General features: G+C 34.0%; 3 protein-coding genes across 5 annotated transcripts; 1 reads left to right on the top strand and 2 right to left on the bottom strand.

Annotated features, from left to right (window-relative positions):
• Positions 1-105: 105 nt before the first annotated feature.
• LOC113861943 lies at positions 106-6,098 on the bottom strand. 2 transcript variants are annotated; one of them, XM_027495061.1, is made up of 4 exons: positions 4,607-6,098; positions 2,227-2,798; positions 1,909-2,128; positions 106-1,706 (listed from the first exon to the last, which is right to left on the bottom strand). In XM_027495061.1, the coding sequence occupies exons 1-4, from the start codon at positions 5,825-5,827 to the stop codon at positions 357-359; spliced, it is 3,363 nt and encodes a 1,120-aa protein (XP_027350862.1). In that variant the 5' UTR covers positions 5,828-6,098; the 3' UTR covers positions 106-356. The 2 variants fall into 2 exon arrangements, with proteins under 2 accessions (XP_027350862.1, XP_027350863.1); XM_027495062.1 differs by having other exon boundaries at positions 215-1,706; positions 1,909-2,138; positions 2,228-2,798.
• A 1,018-nt stretch (positions 6,099-7,116) lies between these two features.
• On the bottom strand, positions 7,117-9,503 carry LOC113863393. Its single transcript, XM_027496959.1, has 2 exons — positions 9,202-9,503; positions 7,117-7,624 (listed from the first exon to the last, which is right to left on the bottom strand). The coding sequence occupies exons 1-2, from the start codon at positions 9,501-9,503 to the stop codon at positions 7,198-7,200; spliced, it is 729 nt and encodes a 242-aa protein (XP_027352760.1). The 3' UTR covers positions 7,117-7,197.
• Positions 9,504-14,516: 5,013 nt separating this feature from the next.
• Positions 14,517-21,531, top strand: LOC113861199 (heparan-alpha-glucosaminide N-acetyltransferase). Of its 2 annotated transcripts, XM_027493857.1 has the most exons (14): positions 14,517-14,646; positions 14,771-15,102; positions 17,580-17,717; positions 17,859-17,940; positions 18,153-18,229; positions 18,492-18,598; positions 18,808-18,922; positions 19,046-19,162; positions 19,274-19,365; positions 20,057-20,123; positions 20,211-20,289; positions 20,381-20,472; positions 20,707-20,850; positions 21,026-21,531. In XM_027493857.1, the coding sequence occupies exons 2-14, from the start codon at positions 14,827-14,829 to the stop codon at positions 21,050-21,052; spliced, it is 1,413 nt and encodes a 470-aa protein (XP_027349658.1). In that variant the 5' UTR covers positions 14,517-14,646; positions 14,771-14,826; the 3' UTR covers positions 21,053-21,531. The 2 variants fall into 2 exon arrangements, with proteins under 2 accessions (XP_027349658.1, XP_027349659.1); XM_027493858.1 differs by lacking the exons at positions 14,517-14,646; positions 14,771-15,102 and adding an exon at positions 17,106-17,513 and having other exon boundaries at positions 21,026-21,484.
• Positions 21,532-22,183: the final 652 nt, after the last annotated feature.

Raw genomic sequence — 22,183 nt, 5'->3', positions numbered from 1 at the left:
ACAAGGATCAAGATAAATTTCGAGTACATTCACTTTTCACATGAAATTTAATATCTTCAAGATAAATTTTGGCTGTTCAATTAAACGACCTATTCTTGACTTGCCAAAACTGTTTCGGCATAACGTTTATTCATGAATAATCAGAAGCTTAAAACAGGTCGTAAGAAACGTCAAACTACACTCAAATAAATAGCTAACCCATTAATTCATCAAGACTGATTTAATTTTTTAAAGATGGGTTAAATGTGTAACAACAAAAATGCATTTCAGCATATTCCTCAGACAAATTTAAGGAAGACAAGCACATGCATCAATACCTGAATTGACAAAACATATCGTACAGAATACATGTTTGTTTAGATGTACTTAAGACCTGAGATATACTGTTGCCTAGTAATTAGATATTGAGCCAGGGAATATATAACTCCTAATATACCTAAGATCTTAATCTTGAGTACATCTGTACATGCAATAGGAAGCAGATTGAGGGGCAAAGTTATCCATGGGGGTGAGTCACTCTGCTTCGTACAGCTCCATACATACCTGTTGAAAAGTATATGACTGGGAAACGTAAGAATGAGGAGAGCCAAATTCTTCACCACAAAAATCCAGTCTGGCCCACCGATTTGAAGACCCCATCCAGTATTACCTTGCCAAACATCTTCACATATGCTGTAGAGGGCAGTTAAAACGAAGTAGGCTGAGATAACAACAGTCACAGGAAAATATCTGTGTTTATCCCCAAAACCAGCAACAAAATCTGAATCCTGATTAAGCAGAAGCAGGATAGGAGCCAGGAAAAATATTGAGCGGTTTGAGCCACCTGTAAGGTTAACATTCAGGACTAGACATATAGCAAAGCACAGTATTGTGGCAACATTGCCAACAGCAGGCATCCAGGCTCCATCAGCAGCCATTCTCTTAATTGTAAAAGAGGGTACTGTAGAAGCTCGACGATGTTGCATAAACCTCATTCTTGGCAGGAAACTAGCAGATGCACTTTGACCTGAATGATTATGTCTAATTCCACCTGAATCAACAGCTTTCTCCCGTAAAATTGAAGCAAGTTTATACTTTATTTCCAAGGCTATAAGCATAAAGATTGCCGCATACAAACCAAGAAGAGATGTTCGGGCACCCTCAATAGCTAGCAATGTTGTAAGCTTCTTCTCCTCCTCACCCAAATTTCCAATCTCACTATCATCAAGAATATTTTTAATTCTAAGTTGGCCCTCCAAAAGATAAGTAACTGGAAAGAGAGCCACAAGTAGAGCAAATACCCAGGGCAATAGCTTTGTGCTAGTTGCAGAGGGAAGATGAGTGAAGACAACAAAAACAGAGGCACAAACCATAGTGACAACAATGAGAACATGCAGAATCCCCGTCCAGAGAAAGTATTCCGCAGAAATGTAGATCCCAAGGGCAACCCCCACAGCAATGGAGTAAAATGTTCTTAATTCAACAATGTACTTAATCGGTATGATAGATGTAACAGATGCTAGAGTCAGCAAAATTGCAATAATAAGCAGCCAAGAAGGCCATGTAGGCTTGCCAGCTATATACCCATAAATTGAGATATCATCAGCAGAGTGACGGGCAGTCTTGATTAGGTCCGACTGGTAAGTCAAAGACAAAGGAAGAGGTGGCTGCATCAAAATAAAAAGTAGACCAGCTGCCACGACCAGCACCAGACATCTTTTGGCAGACTGCAGACAAAACAAAAGCTTATGATCAATCTTTAATATCATGTATTAATTAGGAAGACATGATTGATTTTTCTGTTGCCCATAAATAATGTCTAATTGGTTATGAATCATGGGACTACCCAAAAGTTTGCAATGGATATCAAATGATGCCCTCTCCAAAAATAAAAGAATGAAAAACACAGGATAAAATAAATATACATACCAAAACATGAGAGAAATGAATAGCAACAATAGGAATGCAAGCCAATCCAATCAACAGTATACAGAAGCCCAAAACTAAACCATCTGAAGGAGACCTTCCATTCCACCACTGGAGGGCTTCAAAGATTGTTTCACGGCAAAACCATACTGATAAGGCAACAACACAGGCATGTGCGTAACCTTGCCATGGTTTCATCCTAGAAGCTGTTTTTGATCTATCCCTACAAAATCCAACAGTGAAATTTAACAAGGTTGACAGTAAAGTTTAGGATCCCCCCAAACTGACACGTTCCAGAGAATGTCACAAACTCACAAATACCTGTAAAGGAGCAATGGAGGAGAAACAGCCAATAAGAGAACTGCAGAAACCCATACAACAGACTTTGATGATATGAACAACATGGCCAGTTTTGAAAAAAAGAGGCAAGTCAAAATCCAAACAGCTTTTCCTCCAATTCGATGATCCACAGATAGCCTTCTCACCAAAGCCAAACCCAATAAAGTTGTCATCACAACCATATAGCTTGGATACATCACCTCATCCTCAAATCCATAATAGTAAATGCTGGAGTAGTTGAAAAATCGGTTCTCAATGTAGCATAAGAGCAATGCCTGGCTTATCAGACCGGCCTCAGATAAAAAGTTTAACTTTGAAGGTAGAAGAGCTAAACCAGGAATAGCCATAGCCAGGACAGTATTTGCTATTACAAGTTTACAAAAAGATTTAAGTGACATGCCTGCCATCCAAATATTTAAATCCCAGAAGTTGTGCAGAACAAACCATGTAATCATCAAGCTCCCAAGAATAACAAAAGCAAAGTATGATGCTAGACTCTTTTTTTCAAAAAACCGAGCCAAATAAAAGCCAGCAACTGCAGGCAGAGGAAGGAACTGCATATCAAAGGTTGATAATATCTCAGTAAAAGAGAGAGGAATTTTAAAAGGGTTAATGGATCTAAATATTAAACCACTAAATTAAGCTATAGCATCATCATTGCAAAGAAGCCAGCAGGAATTGAACATTTTACGAAAAATGACGTGAAGTTCATCAACCAGTTGTTTCATGAAGCAATATAAATTTTAGCACATCAAACAGCATTTTCCAGTTTCCACATTTAATATGTTGCCCAGGGTAGTTAATTTCGGATCAAAAGCTGCCCTAAATAACACTATAATGGTATAATGGATCATAGAGTGGTTACTATACTGAAGATAGTAAATATAATTAAAAAGTTTAAAAAAATTAAAGCATACATGACATAAAAGTAATAATTAAATTAAGTGTTAAAAACAAATAACATGAACAGGTAACAGTAATCAGCGACATAAACATAAGTAATGAGCCAATAAAAATCTAAAAAGTATATGGCTGTAAATTATATATCATTAGCAAAGCACGTGAGCTGTCTACCATTTGAACAGGGGTTACATTTACTAGATGCAAACGTGGCAGAAACAACATCAAGCAAGTCTTATCTCACTAAGTGATGTCAGTTACATGGATCACATGATGCCACTGAGCTTAGTCAAAAACCAAAATTTCAAAATGTGGCAGAAATACAAAGAAAAAATAGGTGCAATTGAGGGTATTTGGCCACTACTCAACAAATGGATGGAGATGCAGGGGATCAGACTTGAGGAAGATAATAACCAACCCATGGAAAAAGGTATCCGGTTTCACATAGAATAGAAACACAGTTGGACAGCAATTTGAAGTCCATAATAGGTAAAAAAGGTTTAATTGCCAAGCTTTGATGGTAGTGACCCAATTAGGTTAGACTGCTGACAAAACTGAAAGCAAAGGTGCAACTCAATTTGGTTTGCATGGAAAGACCAGCAATGCAATGGATCAGGTTCTTGTAAAAAGAGAACACAGAACTTGACTTAGAAAGAGCTGGTGACAGCAAAAATACAGAGGTTGAGCAGAAGAAACTTAAGCAACAAGTATGAAAGGCTCACCACACATCTCCTTTCCTTAACTAAGGGTGGATCCCACAATGATAAAATTTGCCTCTTTCTCTCTCATGGCATGACCCTCTAATGTTAACAAGTAAAATGAGAAGACCCAAATCCCCAAATGTTTGCGTTATGTGTTAGGAGTTCTTAAAACAAGTATAAGCCGCTTTTTCTGTATGAACACACACACAGAGTCAAAGGATTTTGGAATAAAGGAAGAATAAACAGGCCCTTTGGCACTGTGCAGTTGACAGAAAGTGGTTGCTCACTAGCCGCAACAGAATGGAGCATAAGTTCAGACACTTTAGAAATCATTATCTTTGACAACAAAATCTATGGGACAGGCTCGGCTTCCTAGCTTCTTTTTTTTATGGGTTTCTGCTCATGGTCAAATTATTTAAGGGTGTTTCAAGGAAGGACTTGCAAAGTGACTGCATTGCTCTTTCCTTTAACACATTTTTTTAGTTATTCACTTGACTTCCATAGAATATAGACTTTGTCATATTCCCTTTCTTAATGAATTCTATTCCAAAACAGGAAAACCAAGCCATAGTTTGTATAAACCATCATCTATGAAATCAAATCAAAACTACCAGTTCTACAAGAATTGGAAACAGCCTAAAGATAGATATAAGGGCAGACATCAATGTCCAAAAACAATGTATATCGAATCCACACTGAAGCCATGTTTGTAGAGAATCACGGATCATAAAACAAACTAAAACAAGTGTTAAACTGCTCACCAGTAGGGGAAAACCCACAACAACGGCTCCAGCAGTGCTGACGACAATGGCGGAAGTGGTGAAAGCAACAGAGCTGAGGGCGTCGGAAACCATACCCATGGCATAGGCACCACCACCAGCAGCCCCTCCAAGCATGGTGATGCTAACAAGAACATAATTCAGAGGCGGGGGCACCTGAATATACCTCCCAAAGGAATGAAAAACGACCCTAATCTCTAAAGCAACAACGAGGAAGACCAAAGCAACAGCACCATTGACGACGCGAATGCTGTGAAGCTGGTTGGAGTTGTTAGTGAGCCACCAGAGCGCACCCCTGGTGGAGGCGTAGAGCTGAAAGAGGAAGGGAACGAAGAAGAGGAGAAGCAAGTCGCAGAAGGAAGCAGGGGAAGAGAGAACGAGGGAGTAATGGGAAGCAAGGTGGAAAAGGAGAGGAAGGAAGAGCAAATGGAGGGTGTGGATGCAGCTCTCAAGGGGACCAAGGATGAAGCTATCATGTGGAACCTCTCCTCCGTGGAACCTCGATTCGTGTTTCCCCTTGAAGGAGGAAACGCGAGGGAGAGAGAAGAGCCAATAGAAGAAGCAGTTGAAGGCCAGGAAGTAGTAGGCTGAGTTGTTGATTCCGACGGCAGTGATGGAAGCCCAGGCGAAGATGGAGGGGGCGGAGATAGGGATGGAGGCGAAGAGAAGGCGCTCGAGAGTCACCGCGATGGAAGGGTTTTCGAGGAGAAGCCACTTGAATTGGAGTGAGGACCAGACGCCGATTAGGAAGGTGGTGTGGGCGCAGAGGAAGGAAGCCAGGACGGCGAGGGCCACGGAGGAGTTGAAGGCGGCGAAGAGGGAGGATGAGGCCGTTATGAAGAAGGCGAATTGGGCGAAGACGAGAGAGAACCACACCGCGAAGAAGGCTGCGGGTTTGAAGTTGAGGGAGTCGAGGATGTAGGCGATCATGAGGCCGACGACCAGGGTGGCGACCACCGAGGTGCCACCGAGGTCGAGGAGGAAGGCAGCGCAGGGGACAAGGGCGATGGCGATCCGGTAGTTGTGGAGGAACGAGGAGGGGGTTTTGAGGGATCTGGAGTTGGAGGAGGTGCTGCTGCTCCCATTGTCGTGTTGCGATGGGAACGTGGCTTTGTGGTTAGGGTTTGGGGAAGAAGAGAAGGAAGGTGCACTGGTGGATGAGGATAATGGTATGTAGGGGCGGAATGCGCGTGGTTGCAGCATTTTACTCTATAGCTTCTTCTTCCACTCAACTTCAGAGGGATCTAACACAGCAACAAGAACCTCAATTCTCGCTCTCTCTCCAAGACGACTTCTCTGTTTTTCTTCTCTCTTTTTTTTTCTCTTTAGGGGTGTCAAACTATGGGCTAGCCCGTTTGATTTGTATTTGCTGTGGATTTCGTGGTCTGGGGACAGGAAGCGAGGCCTGCTAGTTGTGGGCTCACTGGGCTGGGATTCGGGCCACAGAAGCCCACAATACAGTGATTCAACAAAGAGAAAACACCCTTCAATAATTATTATACTACTATTACTATTACTATTACTATTACTATTATTATTATTATCATCATCATCATCATGATTATTATTATTATTATTATTATTATTACTATTAGTATTACTATTATTATTATTATTATTATTATGTGGAGGATTAATTTTATCATATAAAACTTTCATTTTCCTCAATAATCGATATCTTCTTTCCCTTTGGATAAGTAAAAAATACGCTTCTTTTTCTTGTCGGCATCGTAGCATTATGTTACTGCCGTGCATTTCACATATCAGGCTGAAGCTGAAACCCCTTGATGGTGACAGACGGGTCGGGGAGCTGCTCTTAAATGCCAATGCAGCCACCTATTACGCGCATTTACACTACACAACAGTTGTGCAGGCATATCATTATCGTCCACATTAAATATCAAAGATTATTTTGGTGGATGTTGGTAGCGTACAATTCACTCGATGTCAAGTTACCTTCTTAAATTTTAAATGAGTACTGATACTTTCCAAATAATTAAGATAATTTGATAAAATAACAAATGTTTATTGTCCAAATTCGCGTTTATTACCTTCTAAAAATTAAGACCCTCTTCAATTAAACATAAATGCATTCAAGACGAATATAACCGATAAAAACGAAACTAAACTAAACATCGTAGAGAGAGCATACTCCTTCCATTCCATTCACAAACCTGCGTAATTGCACCGTCGGCTCTTAGTCTTACATCTAAGCTCTTTCGTAGAAAAACAAGTGCAAGTAGGAGTAGGACCACCGACCCGTACACTGATGCCGCAGCTTAGTTTGTGTGCAGTGCGAAGATTTATTGTGCGCGTTCCACTACTCTATCTAAAAAAAAAGCTTCAAATATAATAAAAAACAACCAGAGTCTACGCAACTGAAGTGAAGTGCAACTAGCAGACTAAATGATGATCAAGTCACAACAAACATTCATAGGGATATATATATATATATATATATATATATATATATATATATATATATATATATATAATGTAATGCTAACTCAATACAAAAATGACCCTTAAATTCTTCATAGGTACTCCGTCTCTTCACTGCCAGATAAGGTTTGTCACGAATCAGCTGTGTTATTTCTGCTGGGAGAGATTTCAGATACCGAAACTTGGGTTGAATACTTTTTAATTCTCAACGAAATAAGTACACTAGACAAAATACCAACTACAGGAAAAAAGTACGACCAAATTTGAGATTTCTTAGAACCAGAGGCTGTAGCAACAGCAGCACCAGCAAGGCTTCCAATAGATGTATTCTGCAAGATCATGGGGACACATCCAATAGCAGTAGGAAGAAGAAAATCTAAAAAGAACCCAACTTCAGTAGCAGCCAAGGTATAGTTAATAACATAAGAGGGCACAGGTGAGAAGCGGGCAAGAAGAACAAATCTCCAACCGTCTTGCTCAACTCCTCTCGAGATCATATGAAAATATTTGTTTCTTTGGGCCCACTCAACTGCTGAGCTTGAATTCCTAAATATCAACCTGAAAGAACCAACATGACATAAACTCAGTCCAGACTAGCGAAGATAAACAGACGAGGAATTACATGGACTACATTCTAATCTACTCCCTCTGTCTCATATTAGTTGTTACTTAGTACTAATGCACATATTTTAAGAAATGATTAGATTTACAAACTATTATGATAAAGATATTGATTTCACTAAAATATCCCTATTAAAAGTGCTTAAGTTTTTGCAGTAGTTAGGTTATAACTAATTTTAAAGTTGTTTTATTTGTTAGTTGGCAAAAACTATCCCTTAATAAATAAGGGTATTATTAGAAAGAAGTGATAAATACTTTCTTGATATTTTAAAGTGACAAATAATTTGACACAAATAAAAAGTGCAAGACAGGGAGAGCAATAGACGACACAGCATTGACTCATGGACATCCTTGTTAATACTTACTAGTCACTGAACATGTTAAACTTCAATAGTATACACACAACTGCCTCATTCAGTTATACTAATTACCATTTATTATTGCATAAGCCAACAGCTCTTTTTGTCGGTCTGTGGTAAAGTCAAAGAACTATGAGAAAAATTGCAATTGTTGCCCTGAATTTCTATTCTAATGAAGCTACAAAGTTCGAATTCAACACGTTTTAAGACCAACTTGAATCAGATGATCTAAATGTGCCATGGATATAAATTAGGTCCACCTAAATGTGCCTAAGGGCACAAGTTAAGGAAATTTATAAGTCACATGATTTTAGAAAAATACACAATTTTTGGTACCATGGCAACACAGATTCGACCTACAAACTAATCAAACTCCTAACATAGTCCCCACCTAATGACTTCAAACGGTGCTAAATTTTGGATTTAAAAAAACAATTTTCTAAATTTTAAAGTTTATATGTATGGAATCCGTGGATGAAAAAAAAAAGCATATCATTCTTTAACATGATGGCACAGGTTATCAAATGCCTACAATTATTCCGACTCATTTTTAAAAGGGAGAAGTTTTATAGAAATGCAAAGAGAAAAACAATCAGAGAGACCAAACAGAAGAATATAACCTCTGCAAACAAAACACAAAAATAAAAACAAACAGAGAGTCATCACAAAAACACCCTCAAATCCCTTCGAATATTTGTACGAGAGATGGCCAGGAAAAGGTGGAAACCCTGACATAAACAAGAAAACGCCAAACAGACAATGACCCTAAAGTTATTTTCCAAATACAATAGGACGTTGAAATTCCAATAAAGTTTGTCTGAGCAATCTTGCTCAACAAGATTAATGACAAACCGAAAAAGAGAATTCCAATTCCTTATTCCCTCTGCCTCCTCAAATACATGACAAATCAAGCAAGTTGTCATCTCCAAAATGCTCTAACTCTAACCAAATACATTACAAATCAAGTTTCATTTTCAACAAAGGTGCCAACACATTTAGCAGTAACTAAAACTAATCCATCAATTAATAGTTCCCTAATCAGTAATTAACAAGGTACAAGCATCATCTCTAGAAGAACAAATCTAGTATCATAACGAATTAAAATTAGATCTGCGATAAGAAAAATTGAAAATGGAGAGAGAGAGAGAGAGAGACCTGCCGATGTTGAAGGAGAGAGAGGCGGCGAGGATTTTGGCGGAGAAGACGCAGAAAACGGAAGGGATGAAACCGAAAAGAAGAGGAGCAGCGGTTTCGAAGAAAATGGCAGAGGGTAAACAGAGAGCGATGGAGAGAGTGTGGAGAGAGACATAAAGAGGAATCGCCCAAATCCCTAATTTCTGAGACCAATCACTCAGAAAATTGAGCATAGAATCCTTCTCCCATCCCTGTCCCTGCCACCCTCTCCACACTGCCACTATCGCCACCAACGCCGCAACTTTCCACCACCACCGCCCCATTTTCCCTCACCAACACGCCTCTCCCACTTTACCTTACCTTACCTTATTCATACCACTATTATGATCAAATTTCATATTATTATCATGGTTAAATATATATTTATCATAAACAAAAAAAATATATAAAAACATATTAAAATGATAAAAATATTAAATTATATTTTTGTGACTTGTGTAATACTTTTTATTATCAACCGAAAAAAAATAATAATATTTACCCACAAAATTAAGTACTTATTCAAAAAAAAATATTTGTTTTTATAAATTGCTTGTTTGCATAAACTCTGTCCAAAAATTTAAATAAAATAAAGCAAACAAACATCGGTTCTCACAAATCAAGTTTCTAAAGACTTTTATTTGACTTATGTAAAATAGCAGTGTTGACTGGATCTATCACGAAAAGGTCAAAACTCTCTTTACATTTAACACGTTTTATTCTTTTAAAAGCTCAAAACTCTCTTTAGATAATTAGATTGTAGGGAGGGTTGGCATTGTACCCAGACTTAACGGTTAATTTCTACTTATAATGGATAGGATAACTATCTGTTAAAAAATATATAATACATTCTTGTTAAAAACTATAGAACATCATAAAATCTAATTTTTTATTGTACATCTTTAAATACACATTTTAAAAATTGGTTAAATTCTCTGAAAGCAACAATGACATAATTCAATTTAGCTTTGAAAACAATTACATTGTGCATGTATCATACAGCAATTTGATATACACTAATATATTTAAATGCCATTTTGACATGCCAATGTCTCATAGCCGCAGAAGTGTAAGCAGGTGTACTTCACTATTTCGTCACGATTAATCTACGAAGCTCCAATTAGGACAACCACTTCGAGGTTTGTAATTGCTAACTTTTTGGTGAAATACCTAATTTTGTTTTGGATACTATACCTAATTTGTTAAGTAAGTATTCATTAATTTATATTCTGTGACAGCACCAAACATCAAGTATGTTACAAAATGAAATTAACATTTTGGAAAAGCCAAAAAATGAGGACGTTTTCTAAATTCAATTAAAATTAAAATTACAATTATTTTCATTTTTTTTTCTTTTGCTAACTTCACCACCCGAGATAAGATGATTGGGCATAGGTTATAGATAAGCATGACGAGGCTGCACCGCCCATGGCATACACGCATAGCATAATGGAAATGGCATGAACAACGCATGCAACTCTGTTAATTTCAATTATCTTTCCCCCTTTTTGTGGTCAGTGATGTGCACAATTTTTGTGTCTCAAACGGGACAAACCTAAACCAATGATCGTTAAGGTAGTTGTTGTAGCTGCTCATTTATTATTAAACTGCTTTAACTTGGTTTTTTTTTCTTTCTTAATTTCAATTTATTTAATACGTGTATAAAATTATACAATAAAATTTGATATGAACAAAATTTTAAATAGTTTGAATTAATTAATCTTAAAAGAATCAGAGTTTTATATATATAAAAGCAATCGCAACTGGGATATAAAGCAACCCTGCATACAAACCGACTGATTTATAAAGCAACCTGTCCAGAATCTATGTAGTTTCCAACTGTTAGTTTAATAGTGGCCAAAGGAGTAGGTAAAACATAACCAAAATAAATCACAATATATCCTCTCTCAGTCGTTATCATATTTTAAAAAATCAAACCTGCCTTAACTTCTGCAATTTTTCTGTTTATAATTTGATAATGAAGTTTTTGTGCTAATGTATACTTTAAATCATTAATAAATATTTACTTTTCCCATAATTCTTTTATGGCTGTGTTACTACATATATAATTTACCATAAAGTATTACCTTATTACCTAATTTGTCTGTTTTTTAAATAAAACACTCAAAAAAAATATCACCGATTAATTATTAAATTTGTCCCTGCCAATTTTTCATAGACTTTGCCTAATATTTACATTTACAATACAGCACGGACAAGTTAATTATATAGAAAATCGATATATATATATATATATATATATATATATATTACCATATTAATAATAGTATGATATATCATACTCTCAATACAAAGTCACAATATTTATATCAATAGTTTAATTTTTATAGTTAAGAAAAAAACATTATGCCAGTGAAGACATACTAAACAACTGTTGATGCATGGATTTTTTTTTTCGCATTATAGTGTTAATATAACAACAGTATACACTAAATATAATAATGGGTTGACGAAAAGGGGTAAGGGTTAATCTCGAGTTCTCCTTCCTCAACTACAACATAACAGTCAAGGTTTTTTTTCCGTTAAAAAGGGTTACTCATGTACAGTGAATGACATCATATATATGAAAAAAATTTTAATATTGTAAGTTTAAAAACTCTTATATCTAATTTAAGTCTTTTATTTAATTTAAATCTAACAAATTATAATTTATTATTTTATTAATTGTTAGATTTAAATTAAATAAAAAATTTAAATTAAGTATAAAAATTTTTAGACGTAATATTCTACCTGTATATATATAAAGTTTTAAATAGTTTTTAATGGTTGTCAAATTATATTCTCAGTTTGTTGTTGTATCCTTACTGCGGCTCTTGTAAGTCTTTTTCACGCGTATATAATTGTTAACACTTTCTTTTATTATATATATGTATTATTTCAAACTTTTCTATAATGCATTCATTTACAATCTTACTTTGTTTAGTGTGTTCATCTATGCCACATTTTCATATCTATTATATAAATTTTATTATCTTGTTAATTTTTAGCCACACTACACTCTGTTTCAAACAACATTATAGGTCTTATAATTATGGTGTAATTTTTTTTTTCTTTTAAGTCAGAGTGATACCCTTTTATCACAAATAACAGTCGAAGTATTTATGATACCACTTCATCTATCTCACTTAAATCCCATGGTTTATATCTTCGTTTGTTTTTATATTGTTGCTTTTGTATGACGGATCTTATATACTTAAATAAAGTGACTCGTAGTAACCTGAGTAGAAATTTAATAACATTATTTTGTAAGGTATGAAATTAGAAACTGAAGAAAATATTTCTTTTAAGCGAAATATGATATTTAATTAGTAAATTTGAATGCAAGAGTGCTTATAACAATTTAATAGATTTTGTTTTAAAAAATTAAATATAAAAATGAGAATTAAAAGTTTTTAAGAGAAAAAATGATTCAAAAAACAAATTTACTCATTTAAAAACAAGAGATATATAATTAGATTAACAAGTGTTGAGAAACCAAAAATGCTTAGTTGGTGTTTAAATCAAGCATGATATGTTGCAATTGCAGTGAAAATAAATAATTATATTGCAAGATAAATAAATACATTATAAATGAACAGTTTATGAAAGTTTGGCATGGTAGTTAATGATCAAAGGTATAAGTGTGTATAGTCATTGGGCAATGAATTATGCCTTAAAAACTAATTAATTTTTGAAAATTGATTAACTCCGGTCATGAACAAACACGAGGTATTTCGAATACTGTATTGTAGTTGGTGAGGAAATTTTCCTGTAAGGTCCTTTCAGCCATTGAAGATCATGTTTCTTATTATTGATCAATTTATTTCTGGTTAAAAAGAAGCAACTTGAGGTACGGATTCCCAAGGCTAACCTTAATTTCCAGCAGGCAGTTTTCAACATCAAGGTTAATATTTTTTCAAACTTTTTTTATCAATTTAATTTTCATATACTGTTAAAGGTTACTTTTTATATTATTAAACAATTGTAATATGCGATAAATATAATTTTGAAATAAATATTATAATAGTCAATCATTTTTTTGTTAACATAACAATGTATATTTAAATTACAGTAATTTTTTTACATCTCCTTCCATTTTTATTCAATGTTTTTAACTTATTTTGTTATTCAATTTGTAAATGTTATTGTGTATTTACAAGAGTATGATTTTATTTATAATATTCTCAAGTCACTTTTGCTCGTGGCATTCAACACTTATAACTAGAGTTGTATATTGCTTACATGTGATTAGAGGCATTGAAATAGATTTTTATTTTGTAAAGACACATTCAGATTTAGTGTATGATTTTCTCTCGAACATATTTATCTAAAATATTTGTTAAAAAAAGGAAAAAAATTAAATAATATAATTAAATTATCAAAATTGAAGGCTGAATATATTTTGACCCAAATTGACTAAATTATCCGCAAAAATAATTTATTGGTTTCCGATTTAACGAACTCAAAATTCAAAAGTCTCAGTGGCCGAAAACAATGCCCAAGGGTCTCCGGAATTAAGAGTTTTGCTGAATTTGTTTAAAATATTTTAATAGTATTTCCATGCTCAATATAAAATCACAGATTCTAATTATTATTTTAATACAAGATATTAGTTTAAAATTGAAAATAAAAAATAATGAAAGGCAAATTTTCAATAATATTTTTGTAATTTTAAATTTTTTATGGTAGTCTTAATTCTTTAACTAATATGTTAACGGCACTGGTTAATAAAATTTATATAAAATGTTAAATTTTTAAATAAATATGATTTAATGTATCAATAGTATTAAAAAATAAAATATATTATTTATTAATAACTAATTTTTATGAATTTTTTATGACGTGTACTTTAACTTGCATTAAAAAACTGAAATATTAAATAGAAAAGAATACAATTAATATTTTGTGAAATTTAAATATTTATTATTTAATTAAAATGGTAATATATTAAAAAGATGAATTCAGAAAAGTTAAACCAATATATTTTTTAAAAGCGATTAATTCGTTAATTATAACTATATATTTTGGGATAACGACTGGCCTTGGGGTATGCGGGTGGTAACAAGAAGAGCGTGGTAACGTATTGGAGGAACGATCGTCGTTAATGGCACGCACATCAATCAACAAAATCATAAATATCAATTATAATATACTATTTTTGAAATAAAAATGGGAGGAAATTAAGTGCAATCGTAAATTTTCAATAATCTTTTTTAGATATATAATCTTATCCGAGGAAGCTTTTTTTGGGGCCTAAAAAAATAATAAATATAGGAAAGGAGAGGCAAAATATAAAAAAAAAATGTTTGTGTTGTGTGTGGCATCTCCTTCGCCAAATCGCCTATAAAAGCAGAGAAGAAGGGAAAGAAGCCAAAGAACAAGTTCAAGAAACAGTAGCAGGTTGTTCCCATTGCATTGCTTCTTCAAGTAAGAGGAGTCCTTTCTTTATTCGTTGTTCATCAGAAAGAGGGATTTAATCTAATAATCATTGTTGTTGTTGTTATTGTCGTTGATATTAACATTATTTTTTTCTTTATAAATTGATGGAAAGGTAGATGGTGAGAAGAGAGACGAGGGAGTAGAAGGCATTGTTATTAATTTTGAGAGATGGCGAGTTACGAGGCTATTAAGAACTATGATGATGAAAATGATGAAGATGTGGAGATGGCACTGCACCACAACCAGATCTCTGAATCAAGATCTGCTACTGTTTTCACCAATGACGAAACCACAAGGCTTCACATTCACAACAACAATAACAACAAGATTGAGGAACGCTCTTCCTCTTCCTCTTCCACTTCAACTTCCACGCACCAACCTCAACTTCCAACAAAATCTCAGCGTCTTGTTTCACTCGACGTTTTTCGGGGTCTCACCGTGGCGGTAATCTCTCTCTTCTTCTCTTTTTTTTTTTGTTCATTTCTTAAAAATAAAAATAAATTATTATTTTGTCTAATAAAGGTAAAGTGAATTTTTTTAGCTGTTAACCTGTCATATTAATTGGGATTTATTAATAGTAACGTTGCTTCCTTCCTTGCATTTTCGGAAGAACCAAACGACGTCGTTTCGTTTCCGTTGGACTTGGTTTGGACTCGGGGGTAGTCCAAAAAGTAACGACGTTAAACTAAATGATTGTAAATGCGCAATGCGCACCACTGACTCATGAGTCGTGAATGGTGACTCACCTCACCGGCGTGTCGTTTTAATTAAATGTTAAATGGTGAATGGAACAAAGGAAGATTGATTGATTAGGGGGAAGAGTTAAAGGGAGAGATTCTTGGGATTTTTCTGGTTTTGATTTGCAATCCCAATTTGACTCTTGAGAGAATCTAAACTTCCAAAGAGCGTGCACGTGTTAAAGTAATATTGCTTTACTTTGAAGAAAAGAATAGCGTTTGGCGTTGGGTGTTACCATCCATTGTTCCCCCCTTTTTTAGAGATATAGTTTGTTACTCATCTATCTCTTGTCGTTCGGAAAGCCGTCCATATTACAGCACTACGGCTACTTCCCCGTTTCGATTGATTTCCTCTATATTCTCGGGTTACAATATATCTCTTACTTTTAATAGAAAAATATTTTTTTATTTAACAAAGAAAAAAGTTTCCGAGTATTTATTCTTCTTTTCTTCACATTCTTTATATACTTTTCTCACATATTAAATTAATTTTTTATTTGCTTTCTCACTATAATTATTTCTTTTTACTTACACCCTCCGTTTCAGTTATATATATTTTTTATTTATCTCTTTAGTTTTGTGGAGAGTCGTCCATTTAAACAGCACTATGACTGCTTGTCCTTTCAATAAAATTTCACAATATTCTCTGATTATAATATATATATATATATATATACACACACACACACACTTACTTTTAATTAAAATAAATAGTTCCTAGTATTTTTTAAGGGCCATGAATTGTTCTTTAAATTCACACTGTCTATCTACTTTTCTCGTTATTATTGTATATTATTTTTCTAAATGCGTTTTTCATTCAAAAATCAATTTCGTCTGTTTTTTTTCCTGGTACGTTAAGAAAAATAATAGTTTTTGCAATTATTGATTTGAGAAATCAATAATGTATCTCTGGTCTTTTAATCTATATCAAGAAGGGACATATCCCAACTCCCAAGCGATTAAGTACTTTCGTGTCTGTTACCCGTCTCTTATTATTTGGTTTCCTTCCCTGAATAAATTACTTTTGTTTGTATACAATTCAAAATTTGAAATTGGTATGTTTAATAAGAAAAATTACCACAAAAGTATGAAATATTCATGTTTAATTAAAATAAATAAGGTAATTCTCCTAATAACAACCTGATTGCTAAACGAAAGTAAAAGTACTTGTTTACAGGCCATATAAATCGAGCATACTTGCGCTTCTTTTCTTTTATCTCTCAACTTCCTTTACCCTTCGATCATAATTAACGAAAGAAATCACAATTATCTTATACAAGTATAATATATTCGCTCATAATGATAATGTTTTTACCTTTTACCCTAAAGCCATTACGCAATAAACATCAGTTTTTGCACTATCAGTTCTGATCCAGTCTCACTTTCACCTCTTTCGAACCATGATTCAGTAGTTTTCTTCCATTTAAATTATTCTAACTGGATTAGGTTAATCTGAAATTGCCTATTGATTATCTTAGTCTTAAAATAAATTAACAAGTTTATATATTAATATTAGATTGCTAATTAAAGTGGTGGCATAACGTGCAGTTGGTTAGATGTAATGGCTAACCGACTGGTCACCACTATAACTTACTTTTGTATTACTTTATCAATTGGAGATGACAAAGAAAAGCAATGCTTACCATTCTCTTTAGAAAATAGCATCCTACCCATGATCATTTTAACATGTTAGATGTTACATGCTTATCATATTTTGTTGGCAAAGATGCACAATTGAATAAGTAGTCTAAATACCTAAATTTTATTTCTTTAGTGTATACTTCTGTCAATTTTATGCAGCTTGTGATATTACTAAACAATCATTTCCCATGTGGAATGGTTTTAGATTTAGATTTTGTTTGGTGCCCTAATAAAATTGGACTGGATAAGATAAGCTGTCTTATTAACCTTAAATAATGGTTGGTGCCCACATGAGATAGTGTAAATTATACCATTTGCTGCAAAGCTTAACCAAACCACTGGCCTATTGTTGATGAAGAAGATGAAGTTGCAACAGTCCAAATAATAAGATTAATCTAATGATTCGATAATCTTCAGCATCAAACAAATGGGGCACCTTCTGCACCTTTGATGTTTCATTTTTAGGCAAAATGGAAAGTTTTTATTACAAACTCAGATTCTTTTTCCTGTTCTTTTTTAATGAATTTATCAATCTTGATGCAGCTGATGATATTGGTTGATGATGCTGGTGGAATCATTCCAGCGCTCAATCATTCCCCATGGAATGGTTTAACACTAGCAGATTATGTTATGCCCTTTTTCCTTTTTATTGTTGGTGTCTCGCTTGCCCTCACATACAAGGTATTCAGTTGAAACTGTTGTATAGTTTATAAAAAAATGTGATGATTATGATTAATAATGTAGTTTCTTGCAATTCTTCAATCTAGTTGAACTTTAATGACAAATGGTCCATTTATACTAACTAATCTTTTTCTTCAACAGAAACTGTCTTGCAGAGTAGTTGCAACTAGAAAAGCAATTTTAAGAGCTCTTAAGCTTCTTGTGTTAGGCCTTTTTCTTCAAGGTGATCAACTGAATCTTTGGCTTTGGTTGTTGCCAATTATTGGCTAAATTTTTACCTTTGTTAGTGTTTGTTCTTTTCAACAATTGTCAAGCTGAAAAGATCAAATGTTAAACACAAGATAGCGGTTATATAATTTGTATGTAAAAATGTTGGAAGCTTGCATTTTTTATAAATTTCTCTTTTTGAATGTCTAAAATTGACCTTCCACACAGGAGGTTACTTCCACCGCCTAAATGATCTGACATATGGAGTGGATATGAAACAAATAAGATGGATGGGAATACTACAGGTATGCATTTTCATTTGTTTTTCTCTACCTCTCTTTGTGGGAAGTTGTAAAAGAAAAACATGAAATGACTGCTGGAACTTTTTTGTCCTCACAAAGAAGTTTGAATGCAAGTTAAAAACAAAATTTAACTGTTAACTCTCTAATTTTTTGCATGTTAAATTTTAGTTTTTGGGTTATGGAAATGAGGTGAAGATCTTGACTTATACTTGTCTTCTTTCTTGTATTATAATTATCATTCCATATTTTCTTAATTGGATGTCAGAGAATTGCTGTCGCGTATTTGATTACAGCAGTGTGTGAAATTTGGCTCAAGAGTGATGATACTGTTAATTCAGGTCCATCCCTGTTAATGAAGTATCGATACCAGTGGTAAGCTTAGTTTTCCTCTAGACTATTAGTTTCTTATTTGACATTTGGTGAAGCTACAACCTTTTACTGTACTGAAATTACCAGTTTTTCCTTTTGAATTTTATAAACGATCGAGAGGGGTTTTCAAATGATGTTTATATGTAGATTTATAATTTATTTCTCTCTTTCCCACCATGGCCATGCCTTGTTAATCTGTTTGACTGTGACAGGGCTGTGGCTTTGTTTCTTTCTGTCCTTTATCTTTGCTTGCTATATGGATTGTACGTTCCTGATTGGGAGTATCAAATCCCAACAGATCCTTCTTCAGTGCCAAAGATATTTTCAGTGAGTATTGATGTCTTCGTTTTTTTCTCATTTTATTTGGAGGTTTAACGTCATTTTGTGAATAGTTTAACTTCTGATATTGCTTTAAAACGGTATTTATGTATTTATTTACACATTTGCTAGGTTAAATGTGGAGTAAGGGCTGACACTGGACCAGCCTGTAATGCTATTGGTATGATTGATCGTAAGATATTGGGTATACAGCACCTGTACAGTAGACCAATATATGCACGGATGCCTGTATGATCCTCTCAATTCTTAGATGTTCTGACTCAATTTGGTAGTTCTTGTTGCTTTTCATTTTTCTAATTATATTACCTATTTTTCTTTTATAATTATTATTATCAATAGGAGTGTAGTATTAATTCCCCTGACTATGGACCGTTGCCTCCTGATGCTCCTGCTTGGTGTCAGGCCCCTTTTGATCCTGAAGGACTCTTAAGGTGAGTTCACTGTATCATATTTGTTTTTTAAAATGTGATTCTCAATAAGGGAAGTATAATGGAAGAAAGTGACTGATATTTGATTGTGAAATTATTAATTTGATTTTTTTGCCATTTGAGCAACACCAATATAGGTTAGAAATGTATTGAAATTTATAACCCACAATTGTTAAGAAGGGCCATTGAAATGAACTTAAAACTCAACTTTATGCTCCAGAGTCCAAAAACATGAAAAGTTCTTGAACATGAGAAATTTATAGTATGTTTGTCTCTTTTTTAAAATACAAACAAACAACATACTCTAAATTCTTGACCTTTTTTATGATTAATATATATTTTCTAATTCTATTGTTCTATGTGAATAATTTTAGGCATGTATGCAGTACCATATAGAAAATATTATTTTTTTGCATGGATCGTGCATGAGTTGTTCGTGTCTTTTTCTCTCCACAAATACAATTATGTTTCAATAGAAATGAGGAGGATCAAAACTATGAAATTTGATGAGATTTGGGATGGCAAGAGTTGGCATTTTGACACCTCAGTCACGATTCACAAAAGGGTCATTTTGTAATATAATTTGACAGGGGCAGGGATATTATTTCTTATTCCTCATTGTCAACTTCAGAGAACTTTATAAAACATGACTTCTTTTCTTTATCCCCTAATTTTGTGTTTTGTGGAACTATAGTTCAGTGATGGCTATTGTTACCTGCCTGGTGGGCTTGCACTACGGACATATTATTGTCCATTTTAAGGTAATCCCTGTACTTTTGTGTTTATTATCTTTTACTTGTAGTTTAAGTATCAATTTATCATAGTTGTTTCCTTATTGCTACATGCAGGATCACAGAGTTAGAGTCATATACTGGATGATTCCAACCTCTTGTCTTATAGTTTTTGGCCTTGTGTTGGACTTGTTTGGTAATTATTTCTTTTTACCTATTTCTTAAACACGACCATTATGCTTCTGACATTTATATCTTTGTAAATATTAACGTTGTTTTTCTTTTAGGAATGCACATAAATAAGGTTCTATACTCGTTCAGTTATATGTGTGTCACTGCTGGTGCTGCAGGCATCCTCTTTGTCGCAATATACTTGATGGTTAGATATTTAGTTTCTCGCTTTATAAAAGAGCTTTCAAACTGTTCTCTTTTAGTTTTCTCTTCTACTTTAGCAATGTATAGAATCAAGTTACCTTGCTTCTATATGCTGGTATTGATTTAATATGCATCGTTTTTCATAATTATCAATTATTAGTCATCATTGAATTTGTTAAAGATAACATCATTTTTAACCATCTTCTGGATGAATTACTTTTTTCCCCGTCACTTTCAGGTTGATGTATGGGGATATAGTCGAATGACTATGGTTATGGAATGGATGGGCATGCATGCATTGATGATTTATATCCTTGCGGCTTGCAATGTTTTCCCTATTTTCCTCCAAGGATTTTATTGGGGAAATCCTCACAATAACATCGTAATTTATATCTCCTACTCTAGTCTGGTTGTAACTTTCAACATAGTTTCTACCGTAAATCTAGCTCTTTTAATATTAATTTTGAATGATGGTATTTTAAGCTCTAGGGATTTACTTGCAATTCCATATTATTCACATGGTGACAATGTAATCTGACTGCAACTTCCTATCACAGCTGAAGTTGATTGGAGTTGGCAGTTGAAAGGAGGAGATAAATATGCTGACGGATAAAGATTCTATACAGTAAGACGGTGACACATTTTCTGTTTCACTAAGTCTGAAAGTAAAGGTTACCACGTACGTGGTGATCGCTGATATATTAAAAGAGTTTTGGAGAGCTAGTCATTTTGTTCACGAGCGTGAATCATGTTCCTCTAATCTCTTGATGGCGTCTCCTGCATGGATGATGGATATATATTTAGAGAGTAGCTACGTTTCTTGATGGCATATATTGTGTTTCTCTAATCATTCCTCTAATCATGTTCCTCTATATATGAAGCAGCTTTTGTCTATAGTACGACTGCGATATTAAAATGATAGATTTCAAGAGGAGTAAGCATTTGACACGATACCGATGTACAATTATTACTTTTTATATTTATTATTACTATTAGCCTAGAAATGCCAATTTCTTTATTGCATGTGAACACTCAACATAATTTCATTTCCAAATGCCTGGACCGAAGAATGCCCGCTTTCTCTTTGTAACCAAAAAACAGGTTAAAGTTAACTTTTATGATTAAAGCGGAAATTGAGTAATCTCGAAAAGTAACTTGGCAAGTCAAAATTCAAGTGGTTGCGTAATCCAGCTTTCGCATTTTCACTTCGATTTGTACTCTTAATTTTATTATATTTCTTTGACTAACAAAATTCAATATAATGATGAGTATTCCACTACGAATAATAAAGCAAGTATGAAAATACGAAAGATGTCGTCGACCAAGAAAAGAAAGAAAATGCGGAAAGATAAAGTGCATATTGGGGTTTTAGTGACTTTGAAGTGGGAAACGAATCATTTTGGGCTACAACGTGGACGCAGAATGTTTTTAAGAGATAAATCTTTATGGGCCTTCTTGTGGTTGAAAAGTATTTTAAATGGTTGGCATTCACAACTCCAATCCCAATCCCAAGTCCTAACGAAAGGATGGAAGGATACAGTAACGAATCCTGTGCATCATGCCAAAGGACAATTTTCCAATTGCACACGTAATTTAAGATAACATGTTAGGGATCGAATGAAGAACCACCACCTTTGAAAAGGAATTTTTTTTCCCCATAAGATGTATCCAGATATTCCTAATTTTAATTTATAGTCAGCAACAGTGATTACTAT

The sequence above is a fragment of the Abrus precatorius genome, unplaced genomic scaffold (genome assembly GCF_003935025.1).
Source record: "Abrus precatorius isolate BTA unplaced genomic scaffold, Abrus_2018 Scaffold3, whole genome shotgun sequence".
Taxonomy (NCBI): domain Eukaryota; kingdom Viridiplantae; phylum Streptophyta; class Magnoliopsida; order Fabales; family Fabaceae; genus Abrus; species Abrus precatorius.
The sequence above is the reverse complement of the archived record's forward strand: the minus strand, read 5'-3'. Positions and strand labels throughout refer to the sequence as shown.